This window comes from Phasianus colchicus, chromosome 25 (assembly GCF_987193195.1).
Source record: "Phasianus colchicus chromosome 25, bPhaCol1.hap1.1, whole genome shotgun sequence".
In the NCBI taxonomy this organism is placed as follows: domain Eukaryota; kingdom Metazoa; phylum Chordata; class Aves; order Galliformes; family Phasianidae; genus Phasianus; species Phasianus colchicus.
In genome coordinates this window covers 6,217,478-6,234,280 of record NC_143460.1, presented here as the reverse complement: position 1 = coordinate 6,234,280, position 16,803 = coordinate 6,217,478, and the positions used below count along the sequence as shown (strand labels likewise).

General features: G+C 52.8%; 1 protein-coding gene and 1 long non-coding RNA gene across 3 annotated transcripts; both read right to left on the bottom strand.

Moving 5' to 3' along the window:
* Positions 1–19: 19 nt before the first annotated feature.
* LOC149915065 (uncharacterized) lies at positions 20–5,190 on the bottom strand. Its single transcript, XM_090124346.1, has 5 exons — positions 5,186–5,190; positions 4,980–5,151; positions 3,719–3,787; positions 2,801–2,896; positions 20–2,455 (listed from the first exon to the last, which is right to left on the bottom strand). The coding sequence occupies exons 1-5, from the start codon at positions 5,188–5,190 to the stop codon at positions 1,895–1,897; spliced, it is 903 nt and encodes a 300-aa protein (XP_089980472.1). The 3' UTR covers positions 20–1,894.
* A 4,148-nt stretch (positions 5,191–9,338) lies between these two features.
* Positions 9,339–13,766, bottom strand: LOC149915064 (uncharacterized). Of its 2 annotated transcripts, none has more exons than XR_016459892.1 (4): positions 13,538–13,766; positions 12,277–12,345; positions 11,612–11,707; positions 9,339–11,212 (listed from the first exon to the last, which is right to left on the bottom strand). It is a non-coding gene; the product is annotated as an uncharacterized LOC149915064 (long non-coding RNA). The 2 variants fall into 2 exon arrangements; XR_016459893.1 differs by lacking the exon at positions 13,538–13,766 and adding an exon at positions 12,051–12,172 and having other exon boundaries at positions 12,277–13,168.
* Positions 13,767–16,803: the final 3,037 nt, after the last annotated feature.

Below are 16,803 nucleotides of genomic sequence, written 5' to 3'. Positions count from 1 at the left end.
TCCTTGCCTCATACTCTTCCCCAACTCCTGGATGATGCCCACAGGCTTGAAGTCAGACCTCAAATTCATAGGACTCCTTTCACAGGACTCAGTCAAAGAGGATGTCACACTTGTTCCACACACTCAAACTGACTGAGCAGTGGTATCACAGTGACTTAAAACACACAGAAGCATCCAAACCCAAGCATGCACATTCCCTCCTGTGTTACTGGTGCCCACAGCTCACCTTCACACCTCTGGGGATTTCTGGTGTTTTACACTGATGCAGCCTCACTATAGCTCCATGGGTGTCACACAAGGCCTGCAGGACCTCTTTCTCCACAAACCCCATCTGCAGGCACTGGTTCATAAGGCTCACCACCCACCCTCCTGAGCAAAAGCAAGCACTAAGAATGAGAGCAAAGTGCACTGGATTTGACCTGGCCTGGTCCCCAAGCCTCAGTCCTGCCAGACATACCCCGGTATCTACAGCCTCCCTGCGCAGCCTGCTCCAGTGCTCCATCATCCTTACTGTGAAGAAGTTCCTTTGGTGTTGGTGCGGAACTTCTTGTGTTCCACTTTATGGCCATATCCCCTACTTCTGTCCCCAGAGACCTCTAAAAAGTGGTTGGCCACGTCCTTTTGACTCCCACACTTAATATAATAAGCATTAATCAGATCCCCTTTTAGTCTTCTTTCCTCAAGGCTGAACAGACCCAGGTCACCCAGCCTTTCCGCACTGAGGAGGTGCTCCAGGCCCTTTATCACCTTCATGGCCTACTGCTCGACTCTCTCCAGGAGAACCCTGTCATTTTTGTATCAGGGAACCCACAACTGGATGCAGTACTCCAGGTGAGGACTGACCAGAGAGGAGCAAAAGGGGATAATCAGCTCCCTTGCTCTTTTTAATGCACCCCAGGATTCCATTGGCCTTCTTGGCTGCCAAGGCACACTGCTGACTCATGGCCAACCTGTCATCCACCAGGACACCCAGATTCTTCTCTGCAGAGCTCCTCTCCAGCATGTCACATCCCAGCCTGTACTGATACTTGTGGATATTCCTTCCCAGGTGCAAGACTCAACACTTGCTTTTGTTACAGCTCACCTGGTTTGATACTACCCAGCTCTCCAGCCTGTCCAGGTCTAGCAGCACAGCCTTTTGGTGTGCCAACCACTTCACCCGCTTCGTCTCATCAGGGTACTTACTAAGGGTGGACACTAACCCCCTCACCAAGGGAGGTGACAAACATATTGAACAAGACCATGTGAGAAATACTCAAAAATTTCAGGTTAGGCAAGAAACTTAGTGATAGCAGCAAAGTTTATTTGTTATTGCAATACTGGGCTCACATCCCCCATTAGCAAGGGAGAAACTGTGCACCAGTCAGCGAAATTCATTCCGTTCTATACTCTAAACCGAATGCAGGTAATGCTCTCCTGGCACTCGCTCACTCAGGCTTGCAATCTCCCCGATGCTGTTGCTATGATACATTTCCAATGAGGTCCATTACCAACCTGTTGTTTTTCGGTAAGTTTTGTACTTCTCCATGGAGATATGAGGGCCAGATTTCCAAGAGTTCTTAAGAAACTTATCCTTGGTCTCGAGAGTGAGCATCTCACCCCTCCCTCTCAAGTACAGCAACCCAAACAGCACTTCATACGGTGATACTCCCAAGACTTTTCTGGGAGCAGTTTGTATTCTGAGAAGGGCTACAGGTAAACGCTTTGGCCATGGTCATTTGGTCTCTAAAATCCATTTTGACAAGCGCTTTGTGAGCATCTGACCGATCCATCCTACTTTCCCTGAAGAAGGAGGGTGCCGGTGAGTACGGAACTCCCGCTTGATTTCTAGAGTTCTCATTAGCTCCTGTAGGACTTGTGAAGTAAAGTGGTTTCCCTTATCTGAGACGATATTCTACGTGACCCCATATCTAGGGATCGCGCCCAGGTGTAGAGTCCTTAGTGCAGAAAAGACAGGGACCTGTTGGAGCACCCAGAGGACCAAGGGTAAATCCTGCCTGACCAATCTAGCGGCTGTCTGTGATGGTGTCACTGCATCAACAGACAAGTGAAGAACCACTGATATCACCCACCTGGACTTCAGCAAGGCCTCTGACACAACATCTTCTTTCCAAATTGGAAGGATACGGATTCGGTGAGCGGACTGTTCAATGGACAAAGAACCGGCTGCAGCATCGAGTCCAGGAGCCAACGGCTCCGTGTCTGGATGGCGATCGGTGATGAATGGCATCTCAAAGGGGTCCGTGCTGGGGCTGAGACTCTTCAGAATCTTCATCAGTGGCATCACCAGCGGGATCGAGCACACCCTCAGAAAATTTGCTGACGACACCAAGCTGTGGGGAGCAGTGACACGCCAGAGGGACGGGACGCCAACCACAGGGACCTCAACAGGCTCGAGCAGCGGGCACAGACAAACCTCATCAGGTTCAACAAATCCAGGCGCAGTGTCTTGCACCTGGGACAAGAGAACCCCCCACTACTGATACATGCTGGGGGATGAAAGGGCTGAGCCTAGGCCTGTCCCAAAAGACCTGGTGGACGGCAAGCTGTACACGAGCCAGCAAAGTGCCCTCCCAGCCCAGAAAACCAGCCACATCCTGGTCTGCACCAAAAGATGTGCGGTCAGCAGGTGAAAAGAAGTGATCCTGCCCCTCTGCTCTGTGCTAAAGAGGCCTCACCTGGAGTACTGTGTCCATATGAAGAGCCCTCAGTGCAGAAGAGACATGGACCCGTTGGAGCACATGCAGAGGATGGCCACAAGAAAAAAAAAAAAAAAGAACCGAAGGATCAAACGCCTCACCTGTGAGGACAGGCTGAGAGAGCTGGGGCTGTTCAGCCCGGAGAAGTGAAGGCTCCGAGGTGACCTGGTAACAGCCTTTTGATACCCAAAGGGGAGCTGAAGGAAAGAAGAAGGGAAAATTTAGGTTAGATATCAGGAAAATATCTTTCACAGCAAGGGACAAGAGGAAACATTTTAAGCTGGGGGAGGGAACATTTAGGTTGGACGCCAAGGGGAAGTTCTTTACAGAGAGAGCGGTGAGGTGCTGGAACAGCTGCCCAGAGAGGCTGTGGATGCCCCGTCCATCCCTGGAGGTGTTCAAGGCCAGGTTGGATGGGGCCCTGGGCAGCCTGGTCTAGTATGAAATGGGGAGGTTGATGGCCCTGCATGTGGCAGGGGGGTTGGAGATTCACGATCCTCGAGGTCCCTTCCAACCCGGGACATTCTGTGACTCTGCGCAGTGGACCAGGTTGCCCAGAGATGTGGTGGATGCCCTGTCCCTTCCAAGGTGACACGCAGGGCAACCTGATCTAGCTGTGAATGTCCCTGTTCATTGTGGGCGAGTTGGACTAGACCATCATAAATGGTCGCTTCTGACTCTAAGGAGTCTCTGGTATGATACCTGAAGCCATGTCCACAAAGAACATCGATGGCCTGGTGAGCAGGAAGGGTAGGTGGGGAAGCCTGTGTGCTCAACAGCTCTGGGGAAACTCACCAAGTAGTCCAGTCAGGAAGATTCACATCAGCCATAGAGCCTCTCTGTGCCAGTGCCAGTATTCAGCACACCAGAGGTACTGCTTCATCACACTGGTGGGTCCCATAGCTGCAGAGCTAGCTATTGAATGGCAGTCAGGGGATGGAAGGAAGAGGGGTGGGGAGATTGGTTATCATACAGACTAGGAAACTAACAGCATCCCCTGACAATTGGGATGGAGATACCTGGGGCGATCCAGATGAAGTGGTCCAGTAGAAGACAATCCTTTGTTTCCTATGAATACGAAGCCAGGTCTGCCATAAAAACAGAAAGAACCCTAGGACCCTGGAGTGGACAGCCACAGCGTGCTCTGAGAACTGTGCCCTGACATCTGTTACTACTGACAAATTTGTAAGGGAGGTCTAGGAGAGAACCAGACAAGACAGGAACAGAATACTCGTGTTCAGTATGCTCAAGTAGTGGAGACTGTATTACACTACGTGCGGATGAAGAAAACGGCCACTGGGGCCGGGGGTTTTCTTAAGCTCAGGTCCCAGCCCGATACATGCACCTCACCCTACTACTAGCCACGAAGCTTATTGGGACGGAAGCTTATTGGGCCCAGGGAGCCAGGCGAGCCCCTTATGAGCCCCATTCCATCTTTAAGTGAGCGTCCTACAGCCATCGCAAAACCCACCTGCATACAAGCAATGCACGAACAAGGGATTCGCGGCATTTCATTATCCGCTGCACAGATTTCACAGTGCTTAAACCACTAACCAGAGGAGCCCCGAGAACCCTTAAACCCCATCATGCTGCAAAACAGAACGGGATCCAAAGAGACACGGAACATAGTTTAAATACGTGCCCTTAAACAATACTCAGCATGGGCTGAATTAATACGTGGCACAGGAGACACAGAGGGGACGTGGGCAGAGGACACAGGGAGGACACAGACACAGGCGGGACACGAGGTCACAGAGGGAACATGGAGGGGGATGCAGAGGGTACACGTCATGAAATGGATTGGGACAACGTGGTAGCAGACAAACCGAGTTTGGAGTCTCAGGTTGGAGATTAGGCAATGAGAATCATGAAAGAGGGAACAGAGACTTCACAAGAAGGTATTGAACTTAAGAAGAGTTACAGAGGAAACCTGGAGAACACAGGATCCCTTTACGGAAAAGCGCATTAGCTCCAGGCATTTCCAGAGTTGCAATGCTCAGTCAGCCAACCAGCATTACCTTGGGACTGACTGAAGCATTCCAGGAATGAGACAAGAGCAAAAGAAAGGAATGTATGTCAGCCCCTCCATTACCAGTTCGGAGAAAGGGAGATAACCCCTTCACTCCCTTAAGAAAAGAACTGAAAAGAACAATAAGAACAAGCATAGCAGACATAGCTGCTCCAGTCCAGCTTTGGATCCCCTCAGATCAGAGGGCAAAGATCAAAGCCCTACAGCATGGAACAAAAATCAGTTGCCTCTTTCCAGGAAAGAGCACTCACCCAACAGTCCACAGCAGGCAGTCTCCAGCAAAAGACGCTGCCTTGGGGGCTGCCAGCCCTTAAATGAGGTGAGGGAGGGGTGGAGCCAGGCTCAGCCCCACCTGGTCCCACAGCTGCATTGCTTCCACCTGTGCTTGCAGGGCTGCACCACCCCTCACCAGATGCTCCATCACTGCTTCAGGCTGTGATCTCAAAGTTCCCATAACGTCATGAATAAAAAAAAAAAAAAAAAAAAGCGAATTAGGTCTGCCTGTCTGGCAAGGGGAAGTTTATCACTGAATGAGCAAGGATGGCCCACATATTTTGATTCCAGTCAGATGTCCTCAAAGGCAACTGATAAAATTTCTCATAGGTAGGAGAGCACAGATTTTCATACTGATGCAGCAAGATGCTGAGAAGCCGCATGTGCAGCGAAAAGGCTGTGATTACGGTGTGAGTGGAGCGAGTGCTGTTTGCCAAACTGTCAGGGTCAGCTTATGGCTCCCCAGTGAGAAATGTGCATTACCTACTCACGCAGCGATTAAAGACCATCGTGAAAATATTTTACGATTTGGTGTCCTCAGTGGGTGAAGCTGGCACCTGCCTGTAAGGCACCGTGTAGCCATTGGGCTCCAACATCAATCCCAAACCCCAAAGAAGTAGGGAGGCTGCAGCGTGCGTACTTCGTGCAGCCCCTGCGCTCCTCAAGTCACAGATCACTGATGTACCGCAGGACCCATTTCTGCTGCGGCACGACGTGGGATTGCTGAAGTCACTGCAGATCTGGAGAACAGACAAAGCATCTCCAGAACGCACTCCCCATACAACTTGCCCACATGCAGGGGGCACAAGCCCCATTTTGGGGGCAATGATCCCCACTTGTGGGGTGCTACCCTCACCCCACTGTCACAGCCATGCCCCGAGGACACCGTCACCCCACTGCGCATGGCCAGCAACGTCTCCCCGGACTCCACTCCCACAGGCATCCCCGTCCCTGTCCTCAAGCCGACAACATCGGCATGGAGCAAAGCGGGGCAGGGGGCGTGGGAGGATTTGAGGGGACATGAGAGGGCACATGGGGACACAGGGACATGGGGGGACACGGAGGGACATGGGGTTGACGCGTGGGGTCAGAACTACAGAGGCAAGAGGAGGTGGCACGTGGAGGTGACACAAGGAGGTGGCAGGCTGTGCCAGGAGTTTGAGCAGCAGTGCGGGGCAGATGAGCAGTGCCAGCCCAACGTGGGGGTGATGGTGACACTCCAGGATGAGGAGCTGCTACTGTTTTTCAAGCAGGTAGGAGTTTGTTATCCATACATAATACTGCACTTGTTGTTTTCTTTTTTAAATCAGTGACAGTATGCGATCTGATCCAATGTCTTTGAAAAGTGTGGTTTCAGGATTGTCAGCTGAAACAGCAGCAGAACACAGGCCGTTGCCTGTGGGGGAAGGGACGGGGAAGGAAGTGAGGAAAGAAAGGAGGAAGCCTGAAAAAGGAATGGGGGTGGCACGGGGCGAAGGAAGGGGGCGAGACATAGGGGAATGAAGGGAAAAGGACAGAATAGCGGTGGAGCAGCCTAAAAAGCAGCAACAAGCTCTGGGAGGACTGTAGAGTGCCAGATTCTGTAGCGGGTGTGTATCTGTGTGTGTATGTTGTCATTACCTGCCTGGTTTGGGGTCGGGGCTGTTGTCGCTTCTGAGCTCCTGCAGTGGGAAGAGCTTGAGCAATCGGTGCCCATGCAGAACTGCAGCATGGGGGAGCGCTTGGTAAGGACAGCCCTGCAGCCCTCAGCTGGACGAACTTCTTCCGTGTGTCCAGACTGTGAGCTGTGCAGCCGTGCCTGGCTGCACCGCTCCAGCTCAGAGTCCGCTGCCTGAAGCTGCATCTTTGCTGCCTTCCCTCCTGCCCAGAGCCTCGCAGCTGCTCCCACAGTCCTCTGCCCACCCCCAACATGCCAGAGAAGACATCTGGCAGCGGGCTGGAGGAATCCCAGCACCCTGTTTTCCTTCTGCCCGCAGCTCTCTCCTCCTCTGCCACACAGGGCACCAGCCTGCAAAATGGGAATGGTCGGGAGGAAAGGGAGCACTGGCAGGAGCGACTGCTGCAGCTGGCCGGGGGGGTCTGCGTCCCCCGTGCCCTTGTGGGCTATCTGACCAGCTGCAGGAGGACCAGAGAAGGGCAGATAAAAAGGTGCAGCTGAGCAAGCAGTGGACCTGCACAACTCTCTGGCCATCCTGCCGATGGCAGCTGTGACACATCGATTCTTTCCATGCAGCTGAATTCATGTTTTCCATCTGTAAACTTAAGTGGAGAACTGCAGGTTTTGTTAATCTTTGTGGAAATGATGTAACGGTCCCCAAGAATCTCAGAACTGCAACTTTGTCTCTGCCTGCGTAGACCTGCTAGGGCCTAAAACTACCCGTTTTATGACATTAAAAAGAATAAAAAGCCAAAAATGAAACCTGGAGTTGAAGAAAGACCTTGGAAAAAAACACATTAAAATGTGAACAAGACAGAGGCTGAGCAAACGTTAATATAGCCCTGTGCTTTCTGCCAAAGTGCTTTATTTCGTTATCGTTAAATTTGCCGGGCAGTTCCATTTCGGTATGTGAATATTTAGAAACAGTGCAATGGATGCTGGCAAAAACGAGTCTGTTTTCTTTTTTAACAGATATTCATAAGCACTTAGCACAGCTTTCCGGGGTCTGGAGTAGTTTCCCTTTGTTTTCTTCGTCTTTTCCCCCCGCTTCGAACTTCGCGCTCTTCCCCCGTCATCACAACGCGGAACGGATCGCCACGGCCTGCGCCGCGGGTCCCCGGCAATGCCGCCGGAGTTCTTCCCGCGGTCTCTGCTGCCACCTCGTGGCCAATGCGCGGAACTGCCGCTGCCCGCTGCTCAGGCCGGCAAGCTGTACAACGCATGCGCGTAGAAACGCGGAAGTGGCGTTTTAACCGCTCTGCGCCGCTAATCCGCCGCTCTCTATGGTGATCAGTCCTCCAGATAATAGCGAACACGCGCGCGTCGACTGAAAGACAGCAATTGTTTCGACAGACCACTGCGGGGACGGGCAAGCAGCCGATTCTCGGAGCGCCGGCTCAGCGATAATTTCCCCTTCTAATCCAGGATGCCCCTCGTCTATTTCCGCCGATTTATGCCCGAGCCCACCCGAGAACGGACCGGGTCGGCTCACGGCTGCCCCTCAGCGCCTCGTGGCACCCAACGTGCTTGCCGCCGCGGTGGAGGAGCAGACGTTTGGGGCTCCAGCCCCAGCCCTGCACCGCAGCGTTCCTGGAAAAGCAAGTCTCACGAGAGCAACGCACACGGGCCAAGCTAGGCACCGCGCACGCGGCAGTCTCCGCACCGCACTACGCAGGCGCGGTTCTCGAGACAACGGCACGGAGTACGGACGCGCGATTCATGAGAAAGCACGACGCATGCGCCAGTGGTTTAAAAAAAAAAAAGAAGAAGAAGGAAAAAAAAAGCGCTACGCACGCACTGGATTCTGTTCCGAACGGGGCATGCGCCGGACTCTGCCCGCCACGGCGCATGCGCCTGGCTGTGCCCCGCAATGCGCGTGTGCCACGTGCTCTGCGCGCGCGCCAGCCTCGACGCCGCAATACGCACGCTTTCCTCACGGCCGCAAAACGCACGCGCCGTCGTTTGCAGCGCGTTCAGTACGTTCTCGAAGCAGACCGGGGCATAAAACCGCCCGAGGAAACAGACGAGGAGCATTCTGGATCGGAAGAGAGAAAAGTGTCGCGGAGCCGGCGGTCCAAGTATTGACTGCTCACCTGCATCTCAGGGCTTCGAAGAAATGTGTGCGATTGGAAAGCTTGTGGCGCATGCGCACTACTTCCCGGGGGACCGAGCACCACTTCCGCGTGCCTGCGCGCACGCGCCCTGCTGCCTGCGGCGACGTAGCAACGCTGCCGCAATTCTGCCGATTGACCGCGTGGGGGCACCAGAGACCGCTGAAACAACCTCGATGCAGTTCCCCCGATTGGCCACGAGGGGGCGCGAGAGATCGCGGAAACAACTGCGACGCACTTTTGCCGATCGGCCACGCGGTGGCACCAGAGACCGCGGAAATCACTTCGCCGCTAGGACTGCTGTGGGTCTGCACCAAGCCATCGCCAGCCCGTTCTCTCTTTTGATGGCAGAGGAAAAACACAGAAGGGAGAGGGGGGAAGGGAAGACGACAAAGACAACGAAGGAAATCTTCGACAAACCCACCAAACCTGCGCTCAGTGCGTAGGGGTACTTGTCAATAAACAAATAACCAGCAAATTGATGTTGTCAAGATTTTTATTACTCTATTTTTTGCAGCCAGCGTCCGAGGTAATGAAAAACCTCGTATGAAGCGGGCAGATGCATGCAGCCAAGCCACGGCTTGGAACGATTAACCATATTTGGTTTTGGCACCACGTTTGTGAGAAACACTCAAAGCCAAAAAATTCAGGTTAGGCCAGGATCTCAGTGATAGCAGCAAAGTTTATTCGTCATTGCAATAACAGGCTCATGTCCCCTATTAGCGAGGGAGGGACTGTGCAACAGTCAGCGAAATTCATTCCGTTCTATACTCCAAACCCAACGCAGGTAACGCTCTCCTGGCATTCATTGGTTGAGCGTCTCAGGCTTACACTCTCCCCGATGCTGTTGCTATGATACATTTCCATATAAGGTCCATTACCAACCCGTTGTTCTTTCGTATGTTTTGTACTTCTCCATGGAGATACTAGGGCCATATTTCCAAGAGTGAGCACATGCGTTCTGTCCTGTGCTGGGCTCTCTTTCTCCACCCCGCATCTTTGCCTTGTTTTGCACCTGGCTCACTTCTACCCCAGTCAGAACGCCCCAAGTCTTTAACTTTCTACTCTGTTCAGCATCTTTCTTAGTGGAAGGAAAACAGCTATTTCACAAGAGGGCTATAAGTTCAGGAAAGGTCAATACTACATACAGAAAATACTAAAAGCTTCTACTGTAAAAAAAACACAACCTACCTTTCACAACCAGACCCAGCACCAACCCCCAGGGAGCACCGCCACTCACAGCTCTCCACTCGCACCGCCGATCACTGCCCCCTGAGCCCAGCCACTAAACCAGTTCTCAGCCCACCTCATTGTCCACTCATCCATCCCACACTTTCTCAGCTTCATTAGCAGGATGTCGTGGGAGACTGTATCAAAAGCATTGCTGAAGTCAAGGCAGACGACATCCACTGCAGCAGCACCTGAAATGGTCCATCCCACTCAGGCTGAAGCTTTGATTCCTTACACGTGTGTGTTAGGACCCAGCCTCCAGCATGGAATAAGGGCACTAGAAATTCCAGAGGTGGAGTTGGAGACAACAGTCCATGATCCATGAGGGATAACAGAGCAGCAGACAACCCAAGTATATAGTTCTTCAGAAACTTATCCTTGGTTTCAAGAGCGGGCATCTCACCTCTCCCTCCCAAGTACAGCAACCCAAACAGCACTTTGTACGGTGATACTCCCAAGACTTTTCTGGGAGCGGTTTGTATTCTGAGAAGGGCTACAGGTAAACGCTTTGTCCGTGGTCATTTGGTCTCTAAAATCCATTTTGACAAGCGCTTTGTCAGCATCTGATTGATTCATTCTACTTTCCCTGAAGAAGGAGGGTGCCGGCGAGTATGGAACTCCCACTTTATTTCTAAAGTTCTCATTAGCTCCTGTAGGACTTGTGAAGTAAAGTGGTTTCCCTTATCTGAGACTATATTCTGCATAATCCCATATCTAGGGATCGTGTCCAGATGTAGAGTCCTTAGTGCAGAAGAGACAGGGACCTGTTGGAGCACCCAGAGGACCAAGGGTAAATCCTGCCTGACCAATCTAGCGGCTGTCTGTGATGGTGTCACTGCATCAACAGACAAGTGAAGAACCACTGATATCATCCACCTGGACTTCAGTAAGGCCTTTGACACAATACCCCGCAACATCCTTCTTTCCAAATTGGAAGGACACGGATTCGGTGAGCGGACTGTTCAATGGACAAAGAACCGGCTGCAGCATCGAGTCCAGGAGCCAACGGCTCCGTGTCTGGATGGCGATCGGTGATGAATGGCATCTCAAAGGGGTCCGTGCTGGGGCTGAGACTCTTCAATATCTTCGTCAGTGACATCACCAGCGGGATCGAGCGCACCCTCAGAAAATTTGCTGACGACACCAAGCTGTGGGGAGCAGTGACGCGCCAGAGGGACGGGACGCCAGCCAGGGGGACCTAGACAGGCTTGAGCTGCGGGCACAGACAAACCTCATCAGGTTCAACAAATCCAGGCGCAGTGTCTTGCACCTGGGACAAGAGAACCCCCCACTACTGATACATGCTGGGGGATGAAAGGGCTGAGCCTAGGCCTGTCCCAAAAGACCTGGTGGATGCCAAGCTGTACACGAGCCAGCAAAGTGCCCTCCCAGCCCAGAAAACCAGCCACATCCTGGTCTGCACCAAAAGATGTGCGGTAAGCAGGTTAAAAGAAGTGATCCTGCCCCTCTGCTCTGTGCTGAAGAGGCCTCACCTGGAGTACTGCGTCCATATGAAGAGCCCTCAGTGCAGAAGAGACATGGACCCGTTGGAGCACATGCAGAGGATGGCCACAAAAAAAAAAAAAAAAAACCAAAGGATCAAACACCTCACCTGTGAGGACAGGCTGAGAGAGCTGGGGCTGTTCAGCCCAGAGAAGTGAAGGCTCCGAGGGGACCTGGTAACAGCCTCTCGATACCCAAAGGGGAGCTGAAGGAAAGAAGAAGGGAAAATTTAGGTTAGATATCAGGAAAATATCTTTCACAGCAAGGGACAAGAGGAAACATTTTAAGTTGAGGGACGGAAGATTTAGGTTGGATGTCAGGGGGAAGTTCTTTACAGAGAGAGCGGTGAGGTGCTGGAACAGCTGCCCAGAGAGGCTGTGGATGCCCCGTCCATCCCTGGAGGTGTTCAAGGCCAGGTTGGATGGGGCCCTGGGCAGCCTGGTCTAGTATGAAATGGGGAGGTTGATGGCCCTGCATGTGGCAGGGGGGTTGGAGCAGGAAGGGTAGGTGGGGAAGCCTGTGTGCTCAACAGCTCTGGGGAAACTCACCAAGTAGTCCAGTCAGGAAGATTCACATCAGCCATAGAGCCTCTCTGTGCCAGTGCCAGTATTCAGCACACGAGAGGTACTGCTTCATCACACTGTGGTGGGTCCCATAGCTGCAGAGCTAGCTATTGAATGGCAGTCAGGGGATGGAAGGAAGAGGGGTGGGGAGATTGGTTATCATACAGACTAGGAAACTAACAGCATCCCCTGACAATTGGGATGGAGATACCTGGGGCGATCCAGATGAAGTGGTCCAGTAGAAGACAATCCTTTGTTTCCTATGAATACGAAGCCAGGTCTGCCATAAAAACAGAAAGAACCCTAGGACCCTGGGGTGGACAGCCACAGCGTGCTCTGAGAACTGTGCCCTGACATCTGTTACTACTGACAAATTTGTAAGGGAGGTCTAGGAGAGAACCAGACAAGACAGGAACAGAATACTCGTGTTCAGTATGCTCAAGTAGTGGAGACTGTATTACACTACGTGCGGATGAAGAAAACGGCCACTGGGGCCGGGGGTTTTCTTAAGCTCAGGTCCCAGCCCGATACATGCACCTCACCCTACTACTAGCCACGAAGCTTATTGGGACGGAAGCTTATTGGGCCCAGGGAGCCAGGCGAGCCCCTTATGAGCCCCATTCCATCTTTAAGTGAGCGTCCTACAGCCATCGCAAAACCCACCTGCATACAAGCAATGCACGAACAAGGGATTCGCGGCATTTCATTATCCGCTGCACAGATTTCACAGTGCTTAAACCACTAACCAGAGGAGCCCCGAGAACCCTTAAACCCCATCATGCTGCAAAACAGAACGGGATCCAAAGAGACACGGAACATAGTTTAAATACGTGCCCTTAAACAATACTCAGCATGGGCTGAATTAATACGTGGCACAGGAGACACAGAGGGGACGTGGGCAGAGGACACAGGGAGGACACAGACACAGGCGGGACACGAGGTCACAGAGGGAACATGGAGGGGGATGCAGAGGGTACGCGTCATGAAATGGATTGGGACAACGTGGTAGCAGACAAACCGAGTTTGGAGTCTCAGGTTGGAGATTAGGCAATGAGAATCATGAAAGAGGGAACAGAGACTTCACAAGAAGGTATTGAACTTAAGAAGAGTTACAGAGGAAACCTGGAGAACACAGGATCCCTTTACGGAAAAGCGCATTAGCTCCAGGCATTTCCAGAGTTGCAATGCTCAGTCAGCCAACCAGCATTACCTTGGGACTGACTGAAGCATTCCAGGAATGAGACAAGAGCAAAAGAAAGGAATGTATGTCAGCCCCTCCATTACCAGTTCGGAGAAAGGGAGATAACCCCTTCACTCCCTTAAGAAAAGAACTGAAAAGAACAATAAGAACAAGCATAGCAGACATAGCTGCTCCAGTCCAGCTTTGGATCCCCTCAGATCAGAGGGCAAAGATCAAAGCCCTACAGCATGGAACAAAAATCAGTTGCCTCTTTCCAGGAAAGAGCACTCACCCAACAGTCCACAGCAGGCAGTCTCCAGCAAAAGACGCTGCCTTGGGGGCTGCCAGCCCTTAAATGAGGTGAGGGAGGGGTGGAGCCAGGCTCAGCCCCACCTGGTCCCACAGCTGCATTGCTTCCACCTGTGCTTGCAGGGCTGCACCACCCCTCACCAGATGCTCCATCACTGCTTCAGGCTGTGATCTCAAAGTTCCCATAACGTCATGAATAAAAAAAAAAAAAAAAAAAAAAGCGAATTAGGTCTGCCTGTCTGGCAAGGGGAAGTTTATCACTGAATGAGCAAGGATGGCCCACATATTTTGATTCCAGTCAGATGTCCTCAAAGGCAACTGATAAAATTTCTCATAGGTAGGAGAGCACAGATTTTCATACTGATGCAGCAAGATGCTGAGAAGCCGCATGTGCAGCGAAAAGGCTGTGATTACGGTGTGAGTGGAGCGAGTGCTGTTTGCCAAACTGTCAGGGTCAGCTTATGGCTCCCCAGTGAGAAATGTGCATTACCTACTCACGCAGCGATTAAAGACCATCGTGAAAATATTTTACGATTTGGTGTCCTCAGTGGGTGAAGCTGGCACCTGCCTGTAAGGCACCGTGTAGCCATTGGGCTCCAACATCAATCCCAAACCCCAAAGAAGTAGGGAGGCTGCAGCGTGCGTACTTCGTGCAGCCCCTGCGCTCCTCAAGTCACAGATCACTGACGTACCGCAGGACCCATTTCTGCTGCGGCACGACGTGGGATTGCTGAAGTCACTGCAGATCTGGAGAACAGACAAAGCATCTCCAGAACGCACTCCCCATACAACTTGCCCACATGCAGGGGGCACAAGCCCCATTTTGGGGGCAATGATCCCCACTTGTGGGGTGCTACCCTCACCCCACTGTCACAGCCATGCCCCGAGGACACCGTCACCCCACTGCGCATGGCCAGCAACGTCTCCCCGGACTCCACTCCCACAGGCATCCCCGTCCCTGTCCTCAAGCCGACAACATCGGCATGGAGCAAAGCGGGGCAGGGGGCGTGGGAGGACTTGAGGGGACATGAGAGGGCACATGGGGACACAGGGACATGGGGGGACACGGAGGGACATGGGGTTGACGCGTGGGGTCAGAACTACAGAGGCAAGAGGAGGTGGCACGTGGAGGTGACACAAGGAGGTGGCAGGCTGTGCCAGGAGTTTGAGCAGCAGTGCGGGGCAGATGAGCAGTGCCAGCCCAACGTGGGGGTGATGGTGACACTCCAGGATGAGGAGCTGCTACTGTTTTTCAAGCAGGTAGGAGTTTGTTATCCATACATAATACTGCACTTGTTGTTTTCTTTTTTAAATCAGTGACAGTATGCGATCTGATCCAATGTCTTTGAAAAGTGTGGTTTCAGGATTGTCAGCTGAAACAGCAGCAGAACACAGGCCGTTGCCTGTGGGGGAAGGGACGGGGAAGGAAGTGAGGAAAGAAAGGAGGAAGCCTGAAAAAGGAATGGGGGTGGCACGGGGCGAAGGAAGGGGGCGAGACATAGGGGAATGAAGGGAAAAGGACAGAATAGCGGTGGAGCAGCCTAAAAAGCAGCAACAAGCTCTGGGAGGACTGTAGAGTGCCAGATTCTGTAGCGGGTGTGTATCTGTGTGTGTATGTTGTCATTACCTGCCTGGTTTGGGGTCGGGGCTGTTGTCGCTTCTGAGCTCCTGCAGTGGGAAGAGCTTGAGCAATCGGTGCCCATGCAGAACTGCAGCATGGGGGAGCGCTTGGTAAGGACAGCCCTGCAGCCCTCAGCTGGACGAACTTCTTCCGTGTGTCCAGACTGTGAGCTGTGCAGCCGTGCCTGGCTGCACCGCTCCAGCTCAGAGTCCGCTGCCTGAAGCTGCATCTTTGCTGCCTTCCCTCCTGCCCAGAGCCTCGCAGCTGCTCCCACAGTCCTCTGCCCACCCCCAACATGCCAGAGAAGACATCTGGCAGCGGGCTGGAGGAATCCCAGCACCCTGTTTTCCTTCTGCCCGCAGCTCTCTCCTCCTCTGCCACACAGGGCACCAGCCTGCAAAATGGGAATGGTCGGGAGGAAAGGGAGCACTGGCAGGAGCGACTGCTGCAGCTGGCCGGGGGGGTCTGCGTCCCCCGTGCCCTTGTGGGCTATCTGACCAGCTGCAGGAGGACCAGAGAAGGGCAGATAAAAAGGTGCAGCTGAGCAAGCAGTGGACCTGCACAACTCTCTGGCCATCCTGCCGATGGCAGCTGTGACACATCGATTCTTTCCATGCAGCTGAATTCATGTTTTCCATCTGTAAACTTAAGTGGAGAACTGCAGGTTTTGTTAATCTTTGTGGAAATGATGTAACGGTCCCCAAGAATCTCAGAACTGCAACTTTGTCTCTGCCTGCGTAGACCTGCTAGGGCCTAAAACTACCCGTTTTATGACATTAAAAAGAATAAAAAGCCAAAAATGAAACCTGGAGTTGAAGAAAGACCTTGGAAAAAAACACATTAAAATGTGAACAAGACAGAGGCTGAGCAAACGTTAATATAGCCCTGTGCTTTCTGCCAAAGTGCTTTATTTCGTTATCGTTAAATTTGCCGGGCAGTTCCATTTCGGTATGTGAATATTTAGAAACAGTGCAATGGATGCTGGCAAAAACGAGTCTGTTTTCTTTTTTAACAGATATTCATAAGCACTTAGCACAGCTTTCCGGGGTCTGGAGTAGTTTCCCTTTGTTTTCTTCGTCTTTTCCCCCCGCTTCGAACTTCGCGCTCTTCCCCCGTCATCACAACGCGGAACGGATCGCCACGGCCTGCGCCGCGGGTCCCCGGCAATGCCGCCGGAGTTCTTCCCGCGGTCTCTGCTGCCACCTCGTGGCCAATGCGCGGAACTGCCGCTGCCCGCTGCTCAGGCCGGCAAGCTGTACAACGCATGCGCGTAGAAACGCGGAAGTGGCGTTTTAACCGCTCTGCGCCGCTAATCCGCCGCTCTCTATGGTGATCAGTCCTCCAGATAATAGCGAACACGCGCGCGTCGACTGAAAGATAGCAATTGTTTCGACAGACCACTGCGGGGACGGGCAAGCAGCCGATTCTCGGAGCGCCGGCTCAGCGATAATTTCCCCTTCTAATCCAGGATGCCCCTCGTCTATTTCCGCCGATTTATGCCCGAGCCCACCCGGGAACGGACCGGGTCGGCTCACGGCTGCCCCTCAGCGCCTCGTGGCACCCAACGTGCTTGCCGCCGCGGTGGAGGAGCAGACGTTTGGGGCTCCAGCCCCAGCCCTGCACCGCAG